This window comes from Argentina silus, assembly GCF_951799395.1.
Source record: "Argentina silus genome assembly, chromosome: 1".
NCBI lineage: Eukaryota > Metazoa > Chordata > Actinopteri > Argentiniformes > Argentinidae > Argentina > Argentina silus.
This window is the reverse complement of record NC_139655.1, coordinates 16840879-16861926: the sequence shown is the minus strand read 5'-3', so window position 1 is coordinate 16861926 and position 21048 is coordinate 16840879. Positions and strand designations below refer to the sequence as shown.

At 40.7% G+C, this 21048-nt stretch overlaps 3 protein-coding genes across 4 annotated transcripts; all 3 read right to left on the bottom strand.

Annotated features, from left to right (window-relative positions):
- Window positions 1-101: 101 nt before the first annotated feature.
- On the bottom strand, window positions 102-1898 carry rps15 (ribosomal protein S15). Its single transcript, XM_083667423.1, has 4 exons — window positions 1854-1898; window positions 1400-1485; window positions 677-911; window positions 102-277 (listed from the first exon to the last, which is right to left on the bottom strand). Exons 1-4 carry the CDS (start codon window positions 1854-1856, stop codon window positions 164-166), a joined length of 438 nt encoding a protein of 145 aa, XP_083523549.1. The 5' UTR covers window positions 1857-1898; the 3' UTR covers window positions 102-163.
- Window positions 1899-4661: 2763 nt separating this feature from the next.
- Window positions 4662-12628, bottom strand: cnn2 (calponin 2). Its single transcript, XM_083676649.1, has 7 exons — window positions 12437-12628; window positions 8497-8618; window positions 8083-8149; window positions 7642-7779; window positions 7243-7359; window positions 6443-6589; window positions 4662-6209 (listed from the first exon to the last, which is right to left on the bottom strand). Exons 1-7 carry the CDS (start codon window positions 12491-12493, stop codon window positions 5910-5912), a joined length of 948 nt encoding a protein of 315 aa, XP_083532775.1. The 5' UTR covers window positions 12494-12628; the 3' UTR covers window positions 4662-5909.
- Window positions 12629-15993: 3365 nt separating this feature from the next.
- Window positions 15994-20805, bottom strand: crsp7 (cofactor required for Sp1 transcriptional activation, subunit 7). 2 transcript variants are annotated; one of them, XM_083675550.1, is made up of 3 exons: window positions 20539-20805; window positions 19360-19437; window positions 15994-19271 (listed from the first exon to the last, which is right to left on the bottom strand). In XM_083675550.1, exons 1-3 carry the CDS (start codon window positions 20608-20610, stop codon window positions 17583-17585), a joined length of 1839 nt encoding a protein of 612 aa, XP_083531676.1. In that variant the 5' UTR covers window positions 20611-20805; the 3' UTR covers window positions 15994-17582. The 2 variants fall into 2 exon arrangements, with proteins under 2 accessions (XP_083531676.1, XP_083531677.1); XM_083675551.1 differs by having other exon boundaries at window positions 19360-19434.
- Window positions 20806-21048: the final 243 nt, after the last annotated feature.

Genomic DNA, 21048 nt, shown 5'->3' with positions numbered 1-21048 from the left:
TGTTGACACTCAAATCAAACTCAAAATACCACAAGTTAGAATGTCCAATATGTAACTGATCCTTAAGTCTCAGGTCAAATAAACAGAATGAAACATCAAAATTGAAAGCAAAAACACCAGTGTGGTGAAGCCAAATTTTATTTATACAAAGACAGCAGCCATTCTACTTCAGTGGGATGAAACGAGAAGAGTGTGTAGCTCCAATACCGGGGCGACCGTGCTTGACAGGCTTGTATGTGATGGAGAACTCCCCCAGGTAGTGACCACACATCTCAGGCTGGAAAGACAAGTTTAATGTTAGTGCCAAGCAGGCCAATCCCTCAGGTCCATCACATCAACAAAAACACAACCATAATGCCTTTTATTGATAGTGTTCTTCCCAAGATTCCCACAATGCGACAATTATAGTAGAAAGGATAAAACTTTGATGCTTTCACACAGTATCAATGCAAAAAAACTGATGACCATTTAGGGAAAACGATCAAATGGACACAACTGACAGCCAATCACACTTAGACCGCCAGTGTCACAATTTGTAATAGAACATGAAACAGTCTAGCGACTGTGGCCAAGGGTAAAACAATTAATTATGTCCACTCCTAATAACACTACAACAACTTCAATCACGAGCGCTATGCTAGAAGTGTGTACATTGAAGAGGTCCATCAGCGCTTACCTTGATTTCAACCTGGTTGAAGGTCTTGCCATTGTACACTCCGACCATGGAGCCAACCATCTCAGGCAGGATGACCATGTCCCTCAGGTGGGTCTTCACCACCTCTGGCTTTTCCATGGGGGGAGCCTCCTTCTTGGCCTTACGCAGGCGCTTCAAGAGGGACTGCTGCTTGCGGCGCAGGCCACGGTTGAGCCTCCTCCTCTGGCGTGCGCAGTACAACTGCATCAGCTGCTCACTTTAGGAAAGCGGAGGGACATAGTCTCAGTTGAACTACGGTGTGTCAAAGTGTCAAAGGGAACACTGCTTCCGGACAAAATTACCTCCAACAGGAAAATTTATAGTAATTACAATATCAAAACACCACACTGTTATACATACTTTCAGATGCCCCTACCCTTGATTCTTACATCTTGGACCCATTTTAGTAGGCTGTCCAAACACTATGGCCATAAATTATATTGTGATCTTTGCTATGGATACAAAATCACTAATGAATGCATACGTTATCTAAACAAAGTACCAGTACCCAACTTTTGAAGATGGTGTCATGACCACAAACCTGTCCCTTCTGCCAGATGGGACTTATCTAGCCACCAGTTGGGATGATGGTTAGTACAGGGACAGGGACTGCTGAGGTTTCACTTGCATATCTTAATGCATGCTGCAGTATTAGTAACAGCACACTTAGAAAGTGGTGCATATAATAATACGATATTAACTCACTAGGACATGTCCAGGAGCTGGTCGAGGTCCACACCTCTGTAGGTGAACTTCCTGAAGGTACGTTTCTTCTTGATCTCAGTATCCGCCTGGGGGGAAAAAATAATAAACATGGATTTAACTCACAAGACAAGGCGTTGAATTGACTCTTTAAACAGTTGATAATTTGTTCACAAAAGTTCTATAAAAGGATTGTTAATAGAAGTGGCTGGTTTTCATGAACACTAAAGCCAGACCGGATTCGAACTGAAAGCACCGTAGGTTAGCTCGTCTGAGCTAGCATACATCCCAAGATAAGAGGGTTAATTTAGTGTTCCATCTCTGAGATTCATCACTGTATGTAATATCAAGAAGTGACATGTGAAGGTGTTTGACTCAGTTTGAACTGTGACGGTCAATTTAGCTGAGATTAACATAGATTGTCATGGATGGGTTCTAGAAAAACTCGATCACCTACCATCTTGCCTGATGTTCCGGGGAAAAGAACATGTGAAAGTCTCGTCGGTCCTGATATCGCGCGACTCGAATGAGCATCCGGAATATTGACATCTATTTCCTGTCACATAAAATGTATTTTTGGGGGCACAGTAGGTGGCGCTGTTAGACAACACAACTTAATCATGTGAAAATGTGGCATAATGAGTAGGAATTTCACTGACATACCGGAGAATTTTTATTTGCACACCAAATGCAAATCTATTCACAGTAAACAGAGAAATAAATGACTTATTTTCTGTGACTCAAACCTGACCTGGACTGCACATGCATAATTCAGGATTTATAGTTCTATTTATCTCTGATAGTCACGGGTATTGTATGTATGTTATTTAGATATGCAGACTTATCTTTGTATGTGTGTGCGCATATGTAGCATTGTCTTGCATGATATCCAGCCGTCATCCAAAAATACATGGCACTATGACTTTTGAGCAAGAATGAAGATAGAAAAAAGGAGAATATAAAGCATTTTATTATCATACATAATAAATATCAATGATGTATTCTTTCTAGTTCGAGAACAAGACACACAACCGCCCGTCAACAACTATAAATAACCATTAACAAACAGGTCCTCATTTGTGATACCAGATCTTCATATTCTTCTCGATTGATCTTGATCTTTTTCTGCAACTACAAGGTCCCATATAGCAGAGCCTCTGCATTGGAGGGGCAACCTGGAAATATACACATGAAAAATACAGTTGATGCATCAATGTGTTAATAGATGATTAACCATTTATTTTCATGTTTGCAAAATGCTACGAAATTAAGTTATTTATTAGATTGAAATCAACACCTGCTTACCTGGTATATAAATGACAGTAGCCTATCCTCTATCCCAATCTTGATTTTGCTCAGGATCTATGGAAAATGTTAACCACTGCAACCAAGCGGATCATATCAGTGTCCCAAGAAGTGGAACTCCGCCCACTTATCTCAGGTGTATGTAAATTAGGATTTTTTTCAAAATAAAAGCGCCCACGTTGAACTTGTTTAAGCATTTAGAAATAGTAAATATGGAAAAGGAACCACAAATTATATTTAACTTATCTCTGGAAATAAACATTTAATCCTCTCAATGTATTTGTGTTTTTAAGGATTTGTAATTCTAATATCCTAATTACCCTGATGAGAGACTGCTGGACTGCTAGGGCACATACAGTGCCCTGCGTAAGTAATAGGACAGTGAAGCATTTTATCTTCTTTTGGCTCTACACTCCAAAAGTTTAGATTTTAAATCAAATAAGTACTATGAGGTTAAAGTAAAGAATGTCAGCCTTTATTTGAGGCTATGTGTGTACATATTGGTTTCACCATTTAGAAATGGTGAAACACTTTTTATGCATAGTCAGGTGTGTTCTGTCGCATCATTTGTGCAGAGAGTTGTCAATGTCTAGTATTGTTTCTAGGCTTTATGTTTCCCTTTGGAGTTTGCTATTGGTGTCTGTCAACATAAGGAGGTGTCAATGAAAGTCAAGGAAGCCATTAGGAGGCTGAAATATCAGAAAGAAATATCAGAAACAGCCAAAACCTTAGACCTACAAAAACTCAACGGTGCAACATCATTCAAAAAGACAAAAAGCACTGGTGAACTCAGCAATTGCAAACGGGCTGGTAGGCCAAGGAAGATTTCCACAGTGGATGACTGAAGAATGCTCACCATAATTAACTAGGCGTGAATGTGTCAGAGACTTCCATTCACTGAATACGTCACCAGCTGAACTACAGGCTTCACTGTAGTTATCCTCAAAAAGGATGGTCAGGTTACAGTTTGCTAAAAAGTACATTAGAAGCCTGTAGAGGACTGGAAAAGACCTTGTGGACAGATAAGATAAATATTATCATGTTTGCAAGTTTGGAGAAAAAAGGATCAGCCCAAGATTTACATCATACCACCTTGTCTGTGAAACATGGTAGAGTTGGTTTGGGCATGTATAGCTGTCACTAGAACTGGCTAACTTGTCTAAATTCATGATATAACTGCTGATGGCAGCAGCAACATTTATTCTGAAGTGTACAAAAACATCTTGTCTACTTGAATACAAGCAAATGCCTCCAAATTCATTGGATGGTGCTTCATCATACAGTAAGACAATATCCAAAAACATACTGCTATAGCAACTAGGGAGTTCTTCATGGCCAAAAAGTGTAATGTTCGTGACTGGCCAAGACAATCTTCAGATTTAAATCCAATTGAGCATGCATTTAATTTCCTGATAACATTTTAGGCACAAAGACCTCAAAACAAACAACTGAAGATGGCTGCAATATAGGCCTGGCAGAGCATCACCACAGAAGATACCCAGCATCTGGTGGGGTCAATGGGTCGCAGACTTCAGGCAGTTATTGCATGCTTAATTTGGACATTATATGGATCTGTCCCATTACTTTTGGTGCCCTGAAATAGGGGGACTATGTATACAAAATGTTAGGGTTAGTAACTAACCCTAAATGGTGAAACCAACATGAACCAAAAGAAGAAAGAAATACTTCACTGTCCCATTACTTATGCAGGGCACTGTAGATCATTGGGCTTAACAGTGTTGAACAGTGGCTTTGTAAATCAGATCTATTTTTGTAACCTTGGCTTGTTACGAGGCGCCATGGCCTAGCTTATGTCATTCCCCTCAGCGAACCAATGTTATGGTACGCACAGGGAATGTCAGGTAATATGAGAAACAGATAACAGCTATAATGGCTAGATAATGCAGCATTTTATAGTCAAATCAACTTCTTAACCAAATTTGAGAAAGTTATATGCATGTTATTCAAGTTTGTATATAATGTACATCTTTATTACACATCATTCACACATATACATTTCTCAATATGAACAAATGTTTATCCATTATATAATGAATGATGGATTCAAACGAAAGCTCAGGAATGTATGATGATAATACCAAAGGTAGTAAGAGCTAATTTCCCTTCAGAGTGTAGAAAATACATTTCAAACAAAATACATATGAACAATCACTGACTAAAAAATATGTCTTGTCCTCTTTTCAATCATCAGTGAAACATGATTCCATTAAAACATTAAACAATGTGGAAAGAATTGACAAATTAATCCAGTATTCAGCTTGGAATGTTGAAAAATGTTTTCTCAAGATACTCTAATCCAATGAAAAGCTTGGTTTCAGTTCTACTGGTTTTGCAAACAGGAATTACTTCCTCTCAAAAAGCCTATATGGGGTACAAAAAAAAGGAACAGAATGACAGTTGAGACAGTGGTTTGTTCCGACAAACACATTTTCTTCCCTCGGTCTCAACAAATAAGAACTACTTATTGCCTTTTATATTAGCAACTAAAAATACAAGCAGTTGTAACAAATTCACATTCATATTCACATCAATTAAAGAAATATAAAATGTATAGTTTACATTATCAATATAGTCTCGAGCCATCCGCATCAGTTGGGAACATATGTAAATAGTGGAAGGCAACACGTCTGACTTGAGAGACTATGAACATGACTATTAGGCATAAATACAAGAATGGGCAAATTCCAACAATAGAACACGTTTTTTTATCAATATTCCATGTTCTTCCTGTGTCAATACAGAGGGTTTTTAGACATCTTGTCTTAGCAATATACTAGATTCCATGAGTTAATATTTGGCTGATGATTAAATCATTGGCATCCCTTTAAAATGTAACCAACGTTGCAAAACGTGTTAATAGAGGTTGGGGAAACTAGGAAAGGATTGTTTGGCACTTTACAAAACAAATCACAGCTCAGACAAAGTACTGGCTTTAGTGGTTACACTTTTTAAAAAAACACCTTTGTATAGCCATTTCAACACTCATAAAAATGTACTAATGGAATGTATGGATAATTGTGATAGGTGTGAAATTGATCCTAACCACATGAGGGCAAGAAGGCATTTTTCTCCAATACTAAAAGCAGATCACGGAAAAGGTGAAAATCTTATGTAAAAATAAAATATATAAAAAGCCTTGAGGTTTCTTCTGTTTTCTAATCAGCACGCTTTTACGGAACCTCCCCTTTTAATAATCCTGCCCCTCTTCTTGGTATACCTGCGCATCATCCTGGTATCCCTGATAACCCTCATCTTGGAATTCTGGAACGTAGTCGCAGGACCCAGCTCCGTTCTGCTCCTCACCCTCCTCGTTCTTAGGGCAGTACTTAGCGTCGTAGATCTGGCGGCCTAGGCCAAAGTTCTGCCCGCTCTGGTTGGCACCCTGGTTGTAGCCCATCTGCAGGGACATGGTGCTGTTGTCACATTTGTCAGTGCCCAACTTCTGGTCATAGATGGCGCGTCGGGTACCTGGGGCTGTCATGCCAGCCTGACAAATAGGGAGAAAGAGGTTTACTATATATCCATTGAACTTTTCACGCAAGAAGCTGTTAATAGTAAAAGCTAAAGTGAACAAACAACCATTTCATTTACGAATATCAATCTCCCCATTTTTGTTCTATACATTTTACTTCGATAATCCCTGAAGATATGACTGTAAGGAAATCTAAACCAACAAATCACTACAATTTGACATGACCAGTCCTAAAATGCGACTTTTACCTGACTGGCCCCCTTGTTGGTCCCCATTTGGAGGCTGATGGTGGAGTTGTCCATGGGGGGCAGTATGTGAGATTTAGCGTCGTAGAGGTGTCTCCTAGTGCCATACGCGTTCATACCTGCCTGGCTGGCGCACTTGTTTGTCCCCATCTATATCAGTTATTAAAGGGCAGCAGGATAAGTCGGATATAACAACCCCTCTTAAACATTGTTGACAACTAATCTTGCTGTGTAGATCAAATCAATGTTCAGACTAAAGCTAGAAAAACAAAGTCAGAACAGCAAAGTCTTTAAAATAACAATAATCTGGATGCCAGAGCTCCGAAGCATGCCATTCAAGCAAAAAAAACAATTCATATTATATATTATCTGGATTTACATAAGCATTGTGTAACATAGGTGTCCAGTTTCTTGTACGTTTTCTTGTCCGGTTCACTAGCGTATGATTATTCATTAAGTTGGCTCTCTAGTCTCTAAGTTAACTTATTGATTTTCAACTTCTGACTTGGAGACAAAATAATTGAGAAATGGTTACCCGAACCAAGCACAACTGTACGCCTAGGTGTAACAGAAGGCATGTATGAAAAATGTATGGAGATTTTTCGGCTTGAACCGGAAGTCATTCATGGACTACATTTGGACAAAACCATATTGCCAGTCTTATCCAGCATTATCCATCATTGTTGTCTTAGGTGGCACCAATACTAATAACAACAACAAAGCTGGCTATTGAGGAGACTATTGAGGAAGCTAAAAGATCACAAGAAAAATATCCACTGTGGTGTATCTGCACATTCTCTTACCTGCAGTCCAATGACACACTGTCCAGCCTTCATCTTCTCCTCATCAAACGCCCTCTCCTGTTTGTCTGCATACTTCACCCCAATGTCCACTCGGGACTGCAGGCCCTTGGTCTTGGCCTATTGGAAATTGCACAGACCATCATATTGGACTCCCAAAAATATCAGTCATTACTGAATTGTTAGGCATCATTCAAGTATGACAGATGGGGTATTAAAATCAAGATGGACTCAAGAGACCCAATTAGACCATTCAGCTAAATGGTAGGGCAAGGTAACTCAACACGCTAGTGCAGTTTGGCTAACAACCTTCTCTATACTTATGTGAGCTGCTACACAGCTTGAGAGAAAGCATATTCACAAGTTTCACTTCCAACAGTGGTGTATAACTGAAAGTCTTACCATGCTGGCAAGAGCCAGGAGCGTGGTCTGGACCTGGGTCATGTTTCCACTCTCAAACAGGTCATTGGCCTCAAAGATGTCGTGTGGCTTCAGTCCATAAGTTGTGATGGCTTTGGTAAAGTTAGTCAGGTTCTCCAACTAGAATCAGACACGTACACCAGATGACATTCAATAAGTAAAAGAGCTTATCACACAGGAATAGATTTCAGGAAAATTATTATTATGTGCCCCTTTGCCCAAGAAAACAATAAATTAATAATCCACTCTTTACATTTGAGTACATATTCACTAGCCCAAAAGTTGCACCCCCACTATAACGGATTTGACAAGCAGATGCTCAGACATGTTTTTTGACTAGAAAAATAAACAAAACTTGGTGAAGTCTGTTCATGACTAAGCTTGTCTGATGTACAGCAGCGATAACACATCCCACCAGCTCACCTGATGCCAGTTTAGAGTGGACTGGTTTATCTTTTTCACAGAGCCAGGTTGAAGTTTGTTGATCAGTCTAAGGGAGAGAGAGTTTGCTTGTTTAGATTACAGTAGGAGTTAATTGCTTAGATTACAGATTACACAATAAATCAGAGGGTAATATACTCAATAGACCTACAGTGCCCTCCATATGTATGGGAAGGAATGTTGTCTTCTTTTAGCTCTATACTCCAACAGTTTGGATTTGAAACAATTACTATGAGGTTAAGCAGAGATTCTCAGCTTTTATTCAATGTGTTCTTATTTCAGATTGCTTTCACCACAACCCTTTTATACATAGTCCCCCTATTTCAGGGCACCAAAAGTATTGGTAAATTGGCTTGACAGGTGACGCATGCAATTGAGTGTATGATACACGCTTACTCGCATAATGTGACACCATTTTTCAGGCTTTTCTGGAAGTCATCACCAATAGCACAACCAGTTACATCCTCGATCCAGACCCGTAGCTCCTCCTCCCTCTGAGGGTCATACTTCTGAGCAATCTGGAGGGGGGAGATAAAAAAAATGTTTATAAGCAGCCATAATGATGTTTTACAATTACTGTACATTTCACAGTGTTGACTAAATGGAATATTATAAGTGATATTCTTGTGTATTACAGCACTCAGACTTGACATTGACATGTGCGTGCGCGCACACACACATCCTGTTTGTTCAACCACTTAATTCTTCTCTCCCCTGAAGCACAGCAGGGTAGCTGGTGAAGTGTCACGGTCAACTTTATGTGCACAGACTGACTTCTTGAGAAGTGTTCAAGGTGATGTTATGATTTGTAAATGCTATGATAACATACAGTGCCCTGTGTAAGTAATGGGACAGTAAAGCATTTTACTGCATTTTTTAAATCAAATAATTATGAGGTTAAAGTAGAGATTTGATTGCGTTTGTGTACATATTGGTTTCACTATTCAGAAATTACAATACTTTCTATGCATAGTCACTGTATTTTAGGGTACCCAAAAGTAATGGGACAATTGGCTTGACAGGTGTTTCTGGTAAGTCATGTGTGTTCCGTCACATCATTTGTGTAGGCATAGGAGAGCTGTCAATGTCTAGTATTGATTCTAGGCTTTGCCTTTGGAGTTTGCTATTGGTGTCTGTCAACATGAGGACAAAAAAGGTGTCAATGAAAGTAAAGGAAGCCATTAGGCTGAACAATCAGAAAAAAGAAAGTGCCAAAACCATAGGTTTGCCAAAATCAACAGTTTGGACCATCATTAAAAAATTAAATAATAAAGCATTGCTGCTCAGCAATCGCAAACAGGCTGGTAGGCCAAGGAAGACTTCCACAGTGGATGCCTGGAGAATGCTCACCATCAAGAAAAACCCAAAACAACTGTCCCACAAATCAGAAAAACTCTCCAGGAGATAGGCGTGAATGTGTCAGAGACTACCATCCACAGAATAAGTCACAAGCCAAACTACAGACGCTTCACTGCAAGGTGCTGAGGATAACTAATTAGTTATCCTCAAAAAGGATGGTCAGGTTACAGTTTGCTAAAAAGTACCTAAAAAGCTTGCAGAGGTCTGGAAAAAGGTCTTGTGGACAGATAAGACTAATATGATAATTTACCATGTTACAAGTGATTGCAAGAGGAAAGTTTGGAGAAAAAAGCATCTGCCCAAGATTTACAGCATACCACCTCATCTGTGAAACATGGTGCAGGGGGTGTTAGATTTGGGCATGTATAGCTGCCTGTTACGGCTGTAGTGTGTGTGTTTTTGTTGTTTCCTGTGCCTCTTCCCAGGTTACCGCCCTTTCCCCTTCCTATTGCCATGGTGATGGCATAGGTGTGCACACCTGTTCTCACCTGGTCATCAAGAGTGGACTATAAAAGGCTGGGAAGAACTCACAGATGTTGCCAGTGGGCCATCCAGCAACCTATCGTGTTGTGCTATAGCGCCCCTTTACTACAGTGGTAGTGTGTGCTGGTGTCGGTAAATTTGACTCGCTTTGAGAGTGTTTAATTACGGTGTCAACCTTATTTTTCTATAACTACTATCTTTTGTTAAACCAGTCCTCGCATTCTCCCCTTTTCGAGAAGGTAGTTTTCAGTTTGTATTTGGAAGTTCTCAGAACTTTGCTATTATTTCGTATGATCAATAAATTATTGGTTTATCTGTATTCTCCCGTCTGCCTCCGCTTCTTTGTCCCCTGGTCCACTTCATTGTTACTCCCCTCATCCCCTAGACCTTACTTGGGGACGTAACACTGCCACTAGAACTTGCTAACTTGTCTTTATTGATTGTAACTGCTGAGGGCAAATTTAAATCCAATTGAACATGTATTTAATTTCCAGATGATAAGATTTTAGGCAAAAAGACCTGAAAAGTTCCCTTTCAACTATGATAGCACCTCAATCAAAGTTTATTTATCATGTGCACAGGATACAGCTGTAAACGGACAATTCAATGATTATTACAAACTACCTCTAAACAGTGCAGTGAATATAAGGATAGGAATAAAATAGAATAATAACAATACACTATCAAGTAATAACAGTCAAACAGTGTATAAGTGCCTTGGGTGGAATATATAGATACAAATAATTTAAAAAAAATAATGTATTGCGATAATGCACCTTTGAAGTTACATGAATTCTGCAAGGAGTAGGGTCAAAGCATTCTCTCCTATTTTTTCTCCAAGGCAATGTGAAACTGAGCTTCAAGTGCAACCAAATAAGGACAGTCGGTTGAACTTTCTAGGAATGCAAGTCTTCTAATTACTTTTGCTTGAGTCAGTTATCCCTCAATTTAAAACATTAGTTGCTTTAATCCCCATGAAGACATTGAAATATGTAATTCAGAGAGACATGTTGAACTCAAGGAATTCAACCCATGGCCCAATCTGGATAATAGGGAAAGTAGCTGTTAGGAAATTGGGTTAAATGTCAATCAAATGAATGAACTTGGACCACAAAAGCTGTTTCTTAGGGTCAGTTTTGTTTGAATTCAGTAACCAGAAGATTGACTTAACCTAGCCTACCCTCTTCACTGACAGGGCCTAGTCAAGGAGGGGAAAACTCGAAAACCTTAAATACCACACATAGCATAGAGCAGGCTACGTCATCAATGGCAGGAAATACCACACAGCTCTTGGTTTTACCCTCACGAACATCTTTGGTATGTGAGGAAACCAACAGCTTTACATCAAGTAGATTGTGTTCTGCGACCCAATGGTGCTGACTGTGGAGAAGGGAAGGGACCCGTCTCCCATACAAGGACATAGCCAAGGAATGTAAACTATAAATCAGCTGAATGACAAATACACATTGTTGTGTGTGTCAGACACAGACCATACAAATGCATACCGGTATCTAACAGATTACTACAGCCAATGAGAGAGGACAGTTATCAACCTAACTTGGAACATCATGGGAAAAATATACATAGTTTATTAGGTAAAATAAGGACAATAATGAGTTGTCTGTTTATACTGGTGGAGCTATGGTTAAAATAAAATTTAAAAAAATCGACTCTGGAGAGTTTCAATTCCACTTCACCTGTTAGGCCTACATTGTTATTATGCAGGCATAAAGACAATGACACAAGGTTGAATAGTTATTTGCTCTGAATAGGCCTATATCTCCATGTTTATGTCAACATGGAGGCTTTGTTTTGTGTGGAGGATATGCCTTAGATAACAATGACCCCGTTTTTTTTGTTTTGTTTTTATCGAGAATAACTTTCTAAGATGCATCTGAACTTATACGTAAATTTGAATCGGAGACGTTTTTGTTGTTGTTTTTAATGGGAGGCGCACTACATCTTCAGCGCAGTGCGTATTGATTCACATGCGTCCGCCACAGGATCAGTAAGTTATCTGAGAAGGACAAGCAGGACAGTGACCTCGCAGGATGGGATGACATCAACTGCAGTAGGGACATAGTGGATGACAAGTACCGACATGTGTGATTGCAGTGTACCACGGTAATGGAATCGTACATAGGGATTTCAATTTTTGCCACAAGGACATTTACACTGCCAATAAGGGCAACGCCCATAGCCTACTTTTTAAGTGCCAACCTCACCTAAAACCTAAACTAAATAATATAGGTATCATTCTTAGAATGTATTATCAAAGTAATATTCATGCACGTGCATAATATGCATGTGTTTCACACGTTTTGAATGATGATTTTATTTTAAGCCCAAGTCAACAGGCCCACATGACGTGATCTGAAAATGACCTGGATACACACCCATGATTTATTTATATAGAATTGTATACATACTTTAAAAAAATATATACAAGCTGTAGGTTACCAGGCAAATGCATATTATCATTTTATTCACTTACCTTGTTTTTGACTTCCGCAGAAAACCCATAGGCAGGACCTTTGTTAAAGCCAGACATTGTGAACGTGTACCTTTACTTTGGTGATGATATTTTTTGTTAGTTTCTTTGAGCGAGGACGATAGTACACTTTTATTTTCGTTTCTCTTTCAATGAAACTCCGGAGCGAACTAAATACTTCCTTTCTTTTTTCGAACCACCAATAAAAACGCTTACACGAAGACGTACTCTTCGTTAATCGATTTTAGGCTCCACCTTTCCCTTTCTCTCTTGGTCGTGATTGATATCAAAAAGTCCTTATATGGAATGAAAGTCCCAAATTCCTGAATGGTGGGAGTATCCTACTCCGCATGCCAGACGAGCAGCAGTTGGGGGATCTTGAGTCACCGTAGAAAAAAGTTTGAGGTACTACCAAAGTACAATGAGCTACTGGATGATGTCATGATACTGCTGCGGAGCCACATTTCAGTGCATAAAAAGCTCCCCTCTACTCTTTCCTGGGCTTTACGCTCAATGAAATCATAAGAAAGTAACAAACATGGTTAATACTTATTTGACTGTAAACATGATTAATAAATACTTGACTGGAGCAGAATATCTTACATATAATATATATCGTGGTACATAATTGTAGTACTTGTTACAAATGTTGTAAACCAATAGAACTATTCGGACAGGATTAGTTTTACAAAGGGAGGCAGGGTAATGTAACCAGAGCAGCTCCGTCATGTCAGTAATTTTTACGGACTGCGCGCGGCCGGTTGTAATAGTTCAGATTTATTTTACCCTATTAAAAACCGGAATCCAATGCGAATCCACATCTTTGTGTTTCGTGGGAAGAAAGTACGAGTGTTTCTGAGTTTTGCGAGTGATGCGCATGCGTGTGGGCAGGAAAGAATGAACGAATCTTCACAACTGACACTGAAAACAGTCCTGCATATACACTCACAGAGAACTTTATTAGGAACACCTGTACACCTTATCATGGTGGTGTAATGGTGTGGGGAATGTTTTCTTGGCACACTTTGGGCCCGTTAATACCAATCAATCATTGTTTGAATGCCACAGCCTAATGAGTATTGTTGCTGACCGTGTGCATCCTTTCATGGCCACAATTTACCCATCTTCTAATGGCTACTTCCAGCATGATAATGCACCACGTCACAAAGCAAAAGTCGTCTCAAACTGGTTTCATGAACATGACAATGAGTTCAGTGTTCTTCAGTGGCCTTTCCAGTCACCGATCTGAATCCAATAGAACATCTTTGGGTGTGGTAGGACGGGAGATTCACAGCTTGAAGTGCACCTGAAAAATCTGAAGGAATTGCGTGATGCAATCCAATGGTCCAATGTCATCATGGACCAGAATCTCAAAGGAATGTTTCCAACATCTTGTGGAATCAATGCCACGAAGAATTGAGGCTGTTTTGAGAGCAAAGAGAGGCCCTACCCAGTATTAGTATAGTGTTCCTAATAAACTGCGCAGTGAGTGTTTATGTCATGTCTGACATAATTTTATCAAGTGTCCATGGTGATATGCAAGGCTATAATAGCAGACCCACCATCAGGCCGCAATATCTGGTCTCTGCCCATGAGGACCAAAAGAGGGCTCACTATCTTTGTGCCAGCCTCTATAAGGCTATTGAATGAGAAGCATTGTTACCATTTAGACCTATGCACCTTATTGTAGTGGGTTGATGTAAATATATGTAATCTATGTAACTGTTTATGTGCTTACACTGTATGTGCTGATTATCATTTCCTGTATGTGACACCACAAAAGAAGTTCCTCTAGAAAAATAAAGTGCTAATCTAACAGACAGGCAGCAGTGTACTGGATTTAAGGCCTCATTGCTGATACTGTACAAGGGGGTTGGTTGTAACTCCAAATGCGGTAGGCCATCCGATATGTACGGGAAGAGCTTGTAGTGTGGTGTCGAGTCAGAGAAGAACAGCTGGTTGTCAAAGGGCAGGAAGGTGATACCATGGAGGTGTAGTGATTCATGTTTTAAAGGGGAGGGATGTTCTGGAAGTAGGCTAACAGTGGTTTAGTAACTATAACGCCTCTCATGACGTAAATGTGCACGACTCAAAGACGTGAAGTTATGGTTCATGTACAGACACATCCATGTGTTTGGACAGTTAATTGCTCTACAGGCCTACTCCAGAGACAGATATATAGAATATCAGCTGTTATATGTAGGTATTTTACTACATATCTATCTATTTCATCAAAATATTTCGAAATTAACTTCATGAAGTCGAATTGTTAGTATTTGGTCCCATATACATTGTGTCTTGCTCAGTGGTGAGTGAATGGTGAATGTCTGGAGACACTTTTTTTGGAAGTGAGCAGAGATGTTTTTGAATTCATTCTGATGGTTATGAAAAATCATGAATAATGATGAATGAGAAAATTACACAGGTTACTGGAAATGCAGTAACCACAGACAGGGGAGGTTAGCATTTTTTGGTCTAGCCTCCATAACCTTCTCACTCACCATTGTTCATGATTCATTTATGACTTTTACTGTACTTTATAACATTTAGTTTTACAGGGACAATGCACATTATTCAACATTTTCATAATCATGGCATTATTAGAATTCAGAAGTGTTCAGAAACATATTCTCTGCTCACATGAAAATGTCTCCATCATTATTTACCAAGTTAAATTGTCCAAATTATGACTTCCTCAAATGGGGGGACGATGCAGGGAAGTGCTTTTATTTTGAAATGGTCAAATAGATATGAAAATACCCTAAAATAAAAGCTGACTGTACTTTTGCCTCATGGTCATCACTTAATCTAAAACCCAATTTGTGGAGTAAAGCACAAAAAATAAAATGTTCCCCTAACCATCCAAACGCATACTGTAGAGGTGAAAGTAGCTTCTTTAGCACTCATTAAAGATCTACTCAAATCCCTCATGGTCATCACTTGATCTAAAACCCAATTTGCATTACATTTACATTTACATTTATGGCATTTAGCAGACGCCTTTATCCAAAGCGACTTAAAACAAATACATTTAAGTAAGTGAATCATCTATCCATCAGTCATCATAAGATAAAGTAATCAATGCTCAGACCAGGGGCCATAGGCAGTCGTGATGGTAGAAGGATTTTTTTTTATTTGCTGAAGTAAAGCACAAAAAATAAAATGTTACCATAACTATCCAAACACATACTGTAGAGGTGACAGTAGCTTCTTCAGCACTCATTAAAGAGCTACTCAAATCCATGTTCACTGCAAAAACTAACGCCCCCCCCCACGGAAACTACATACCAATGGAATAATTGTGCCATACTTGTTGGTTAAACAGTTATTAGTACTACAAAACGGTATATGCAAGACAGAAATTGCATGACAAGTGAACTGAGCAGAGGGTTTAAATCACTTTATTTTTCAAACAACTGAGAGATGTTAAACACTGAACAAATAAAGATGTCCCAGTCAAAACTGACCAGATCAACCACCTTTAGCATTTCTTTATTGCGAGCTGTGTGTTTGTGTGGCGTCTCATTGTCTGTAATTTAACCGTACTGGATTAGTGTTCACTAAGGACCATTGCTTAGAAAAAACTGTGCATATTCCAGTTTATATCAGACATGGAATTTGGAATTGTCACACATAGACCTAGTTCCAAGGACAGGAATATTATGCGGAAGCAAATCCAGAATTGACATCAAAGGCACATTGGTAGGGATGAATGTAGCGGTGCACACAGTCTGATCTCAGCCAACCTAAGAAATGTTGTTTGTGGGAAACTGTGGAATTGCAAGTTGAGGACTAACAAAAGAAAAACAACTTCTTAACTATCAGTCATGTTTTTGTCACATGGAAAACATAATTTAGAATGTGTGATAGTACCACAGCTCTCTCTCTAGGTTTGTGTATGTTTCAACAAAAAAAGCAAAAGAAATGTAGCTTGTTTATTCACCATCATGCATGTCTCTAAATGAGTATACCATTCCTGCAAAAGAAACACTTAAGAGAGTCAAGGGAACTTTGACATGGGTGTCAAAACTATGTACACAAATTGGAACTTGAGTGTTGTACATTTTCATATACACACCTTAAAAAAGTCAATCATTAAATTACCAACATGTCATCTTCTGAATCAGTAAATACAGAAGTCTCATTTCTGTACATTCACTAAGGCTCATTCACTAAGTAAAATCTTGTGATGGAATTCCATAAGGCAAAGGATATAAAGGAATGGTAACAAGTTTAGTTCCAGCATACAAACATGTTCCTTCGTTTCTAGTCTTCACAGTACAGTTGTAATGTATTAGCACCCTCTGTTTTGACATTTTCCCTCACATTTTCAGCTTGGGAGATGATTATGGGGCGGGAGGGATAGCCAACATACTGACACATACAGAAAAATGTAATGCATTAACAAACACATTTGTAAAATACCTTTTGATTAAACACATTCAAAATAGATGTTGTTTGCAGAACCTCCTCCTAGAAGATATTATGATGGCATGAATACATCAAAGAGAGAGAGGGTGACAGGTGGAGTATGGAATGTTGGTAGCTATCGCATTGGCCAACCCAAAAGAAAGAACGTGCAAAAAAAAAAATGGTATGCCTTTTTTGCATTGCAAAACAGGCCAAGATGATGTGATGCAAACAGAAAAGCTCTAGGAAAATCTGTTTAGATAAACCTCCCAAAAGAAAGTCAAATAAATAGATGCATAAACGTTAAGAAATTTTATAATTTATTTTTGTGACATAAAGCTTTTTGTAACTGCCAAATAAGCTCCAGTATTCCACTTGCTGGACACATTCAGCTTTACCTGTGCTAGATTAACTCTTTAAACCCCCTTCTGAGCACAAAACTGTGGCTCGACTGGACAGCTAAAACCCAGCCTACCCTCTATTAGAACCCTAGTTTGCAATTCCTTGTTAGTAGCAGCACTCTGCAAACAGGGGCACATCTTTCCTGCGACTTTATTATTTGAAAAATAGAACTGAAACAGCCCTTTGACAAAATGAACTTTTCCACCAAAACCTCAATAGATTATCTTTGAAAGAGGGAGGCATGGAGGGAGTTTAGCGGTTCTGGCTTTCCCCAACTCACAGTGGGCAAAATATCACAAGTTCTCTGTCAAATGACAGAGATGACACCATGAGCTCCTCAGTCTAGGCAAACGTATGGCAGGATGTTCAGTTTGCTCTCGTCCCCATGGGGGTCCAAGGATATGCACTTCGTCCAGTCGTACCAGGAGCCCTTTGTGTCAGAACAGCCATTCACCCCTGGCCAGTGCTCAGTGTGTATTTTGTGGAGGTCCTCGCCGGTCACCTCCCGGCTAACCCCAGGTGCGTCTGTTGCCAAGCTGTCAGGTTGCAAGACGTGCGTCTTTCTCCCCTCCTTGACGTCATGCTCCTCCCGTTTCAGATATTCCGACATGAAAAAGTGCGCGCCGGGGGCCCGGACCCCTGAGGATGTGAGCACATTGCTCTGAAGGTTTAAGTAGGACTGAATTATTTCGTTTCGGGACAGCTCTTTCCAGTTAGTCTGTTGAAATGGGCTGGGGGTGGGAGCAGGGGGCTGCTGGGGCAGGGGCAGGGGCATGGGCAGTGGCAGCAGAAGCTCAGTCCTCTGCTGGGGCTCAGGGGGAGGTGGCCTGGGGACTTCCTCTGTTTGAGAGGGTTCTTTATGTACCAAAGGCTTTATCTGCCCTGTCACAGGGTCAAATGTTAGCCTGCGCTCTTTTAAGCGCACAGGCTTTGTTGTGTCCTCTGTGTTCTGCCCCTGCAGGTTGACTGAGTAGTCTCTTGACCTGTACTTCTTCCTCCTCTTGCGCTCTGATGTGGAAGTTGCCCCTTCAGCCTCAGCCATCTCAGAGGATAAGGGTCTGTGGAGTCCTACGCCCTCAGAGTTGTACTGGGTGAGCTGGGAGGAGGGAGGGGAGACAGACGTGGGTTCCAGTGTTGCAGTGCTATGTGGGGGGTGGGTGGTAACCTCTGAAGAACTGGACCAGTGCATTGAGGACCTATGCGCAGGGGGTGGTGGTCCGTCCACATGAGTGGTCTGGGGTGGTGACGTTAAAGGCTGGGACAGAGGCATGGGAGCGCTCCAAGACGGGCTTGGGATAGTCCCTTTTGGTGCATATGTTGAAGAGCGCTTGGACATCGTCTCTTGCTTCATACTCCGCGGACTTGAGGAGAGGCAGCGGGGGCTTTTGGCCTGATACTGCCCCCCTCCTTCGTCCATCCTTGCCTGCTGCTGCAGCACAGCAGTCTTGAGTAAGGAGGAAGTGCTTGGTAATTTAGTGAGCCCCGGGGAACTGGGGTGAGGCTTGACAGCATTGACTGGGATTCTATTGTGTTTGTCATTCTCAAGGTGCTCTGTTCTGGCCCTGTCTGGTGATGGGGTAGCCTCTTGCTCTGGGGGAACCTCAGGACTACCTGCGATGCCATTAGTGGGTGGTGGGGTAGAGTTGTGCATCTGCTCGTAGGGGAACATCTTGGAGATTTTTGCTGGTAGGTGCACACCGTCCCTTTGCTCCCCCCTGCGCTTTCGGCTGCTCGATTTTTCCGCTTTTGGCGAGTAGGTATTGTGGATGTCATTTCTGGTCTTGACCTCTGGGACACCCTTGCCTGCCAGGGAGACTTCTGGAGGTGGAACGTCTGTTCGACAGGGTAAGGCACCACCGTTGGCAGAGCCAGGGACACTCGCTGCTGCCCCCCGTGATGGAGTCTCATTCTGCCCCGGCTCAATCAACTTCTGCCAGTTCCGCAACAACTTCTTGGCACGCTTGGCAAGGTCTTCATCCTTGGTTTTCTTTCTTACATCATTGATCAGTTTTCCTAAGCGGGTTTCCTGAATTGGTGATTGAAAAAATATTTTAGGAATCACACAAGCATTGTCACTGCTAAGATTATTTCCAACAACACTTCATGTGTCTTACCTCAAGTGCTTCTTTGGTGATATGGTATTTCTCCAAATAAGTAATTACTTCTAATACTGCCACCATGTTGCAAATCTGCTGGAGGGAACAAACAAGTGATCAGAAAATGTGAGGCAAATAATTGCTGAATTAGAATTATACAGTCAAGAGATGCAAGATGGTGCCAGGCAACTTATATTTGCTTGCTAGCAACTGTTGGGCCTACTTCTGAGCCCAATATTCAACAGTTAGTTTACATGACTATCTGGCGATCTAGCCATCAGTAACTTTTTTTTTAAAACAATATAGGTTGCATATTTAATTTCACCCTTGGACCATTCAAAACACTAGCGAAATCGGACACCCTGGCAACCATGGTGCAAGCAGACAAACTGCATCAATGCCATCACTACCAAGCTAATAACACCGCGTTAGCCTAGTGACATTTGCTAGTTTGCTGGATTATGGATTGCAAGGAAAGAACGGACAGAACAAAGTAACTAACCCATTGACAAACCACAGAGCCAGCCAAAATCCCATACTAACGAACTATGATGTAGCTAGCTAGCTAAAATACCATGTCATGTGATTGGCTAGCTACACAAGTATTGATTAATTACACAGACACCTCGTTTACCAGTTAGTTAGATAGCTAAAGCAGTTCAGTTGCGGAAAAAGTCCAACTCGCCATCTAATCAAACTATCCTTAACTGACTGTTATAGCTAGCTAGCTAGTAGTAGCCAGCTAGCTAGTTTGAGCTTGCTACGCAACGTGTATGACGGGAGGAAAAGGGAAAAGTCAAGTGTCAACTTGGAGAGGACTGGCTGGCTAATAACGTTAGGGTTAAGCTAGCTTGGCTCCTTGGTTGACATTCTTTGACTTTTAGATTAGTTAACTTGTTTCTAACGTCTATTGAAACGTAAGTTACCAGTTAGCTTACGTTAACTACCATGTAGTAAACAAAAATAAAAGCAGTTATGTGGCAGCAATACGGAGAGAGAATACAATTTGCCAATGCTAACGCTAGCTGGCTACGACAACTGGGTAGCTAACTAGCTTAACGTTACACTCACAAAGTATCAACTCGCAAGCGTGTATCACCACGTATGACTCGATATTTAGCATGTTGTTATAAAATGACTAAATATCGGCAATATTTACCTCGATAACAAGGTATGGCTAACCAGCTAGCTACTCACATTGCTCTGGCTATCGATGGCCTGCAGCAGCCGGTCTCTCATCTGCTGCGGAGTTGCTGAGGCCGTTGTCATTGCCTGTTCCGTGCGATCCGGCGGATGGGGGAGGAATCCTCCAAAATGAAGACTGGGTGACTTGTAGACACTCACAGGCCTTTTAGAATATATGCAAGACACCTGACCCGCATATTCATCTGATGCCTGTACGCTTAAATGGTAGTTTTATGTCACATGGATTCGGAGTTGTGTAGCGTTGGTCGCTTGCTATTGCCTCTCGGCGCTCACTGCCAGCTGCTGGATGACAACGGCCTCCTATTGCATTCTGGGATGCAATTGACTCACTTGACGCCTGCCTGCACGTACAGCCAACACATACCTGGTGCCCCCGCCTACACACACACCTGCAGTTTCCACCAAACTACTATATTGCTGAAATGTCCACCCTATGTTGTGTGTAAATGGGCGGCTATACAGAAAATAGGAGCAGGTGAATAAGGTGATTTCCATTGTGAA

What these genes read in the sequence shown, in the direction of transcription:
- crsp7 (XM_083675550.1), bottom strand. Translation starts at nt 20,610, where the DNA reads ATGACAACGGCCTCAGCAACTCCGCAGCAGATGAGAGACCGGCTGCTG. An exon ending in CCATCGATAGCCAGAGCAAT is followed by an intron (nt 19,438 to 20,538) that starts GTGAGTAGCTAG and finishes TGTTCCCTCCAG; the next exon opens with CAGATTTGCAACATGGTGGC. An exon ending in TCACCAAAGAAGCACTTGAG is followed by an intron (nt 19,272 to 19,359) that starts GTAAGACACATG and finishes TCACCAATTCAG; the next exon opens with GAAACCCGCTTAGGAAAACT.
- rps15 (XM_083667423.1), bottom strand. An exon ending in CAGCTCCTGGACATGTCCTA is followed by an intron (nt 912 to 1,399) that starts GTGAGTTAATAT and finishes GCTTTCCTAAAG; the next exon opens with TGAGCAGCTGATGCAGTTGT. An exon ending in TCAACCAGGTTGAAATCAAG is followed by an intron (nt 278 to 676) that starts GTAAGCGCTGAT and finishes TTGTCTTTCCAG; the next exon opens with CCTGAGATGTGTGGTCACTA.
- cnn2 (XM_083676649.1), bottom strand. Translation starts at nt 12,493, where the DNA reads ATGTCTGGCTTTAACAAAGGTCCTGCCTATGGGTTTTCTGCGGAAGTC. An exon ending in CTGCGGAAGTCAAAAACAAG is followed by an intron (nt 8,619 to 12,436) that starts GTAAGTGAATAA and finishes TCCCCCCTCCAG; the next exon opens with ATTGCTCAGAAGTATGACCC. An exon ending in AATGGTGTCACATTATGCGA is followed by an intron (nt 8,150 to 8,496) that starts GTAAGCGTGTAT and finishes TCTCTCCCTTAG; the next exon opens with ACTGATCAACAAACTTCAAC.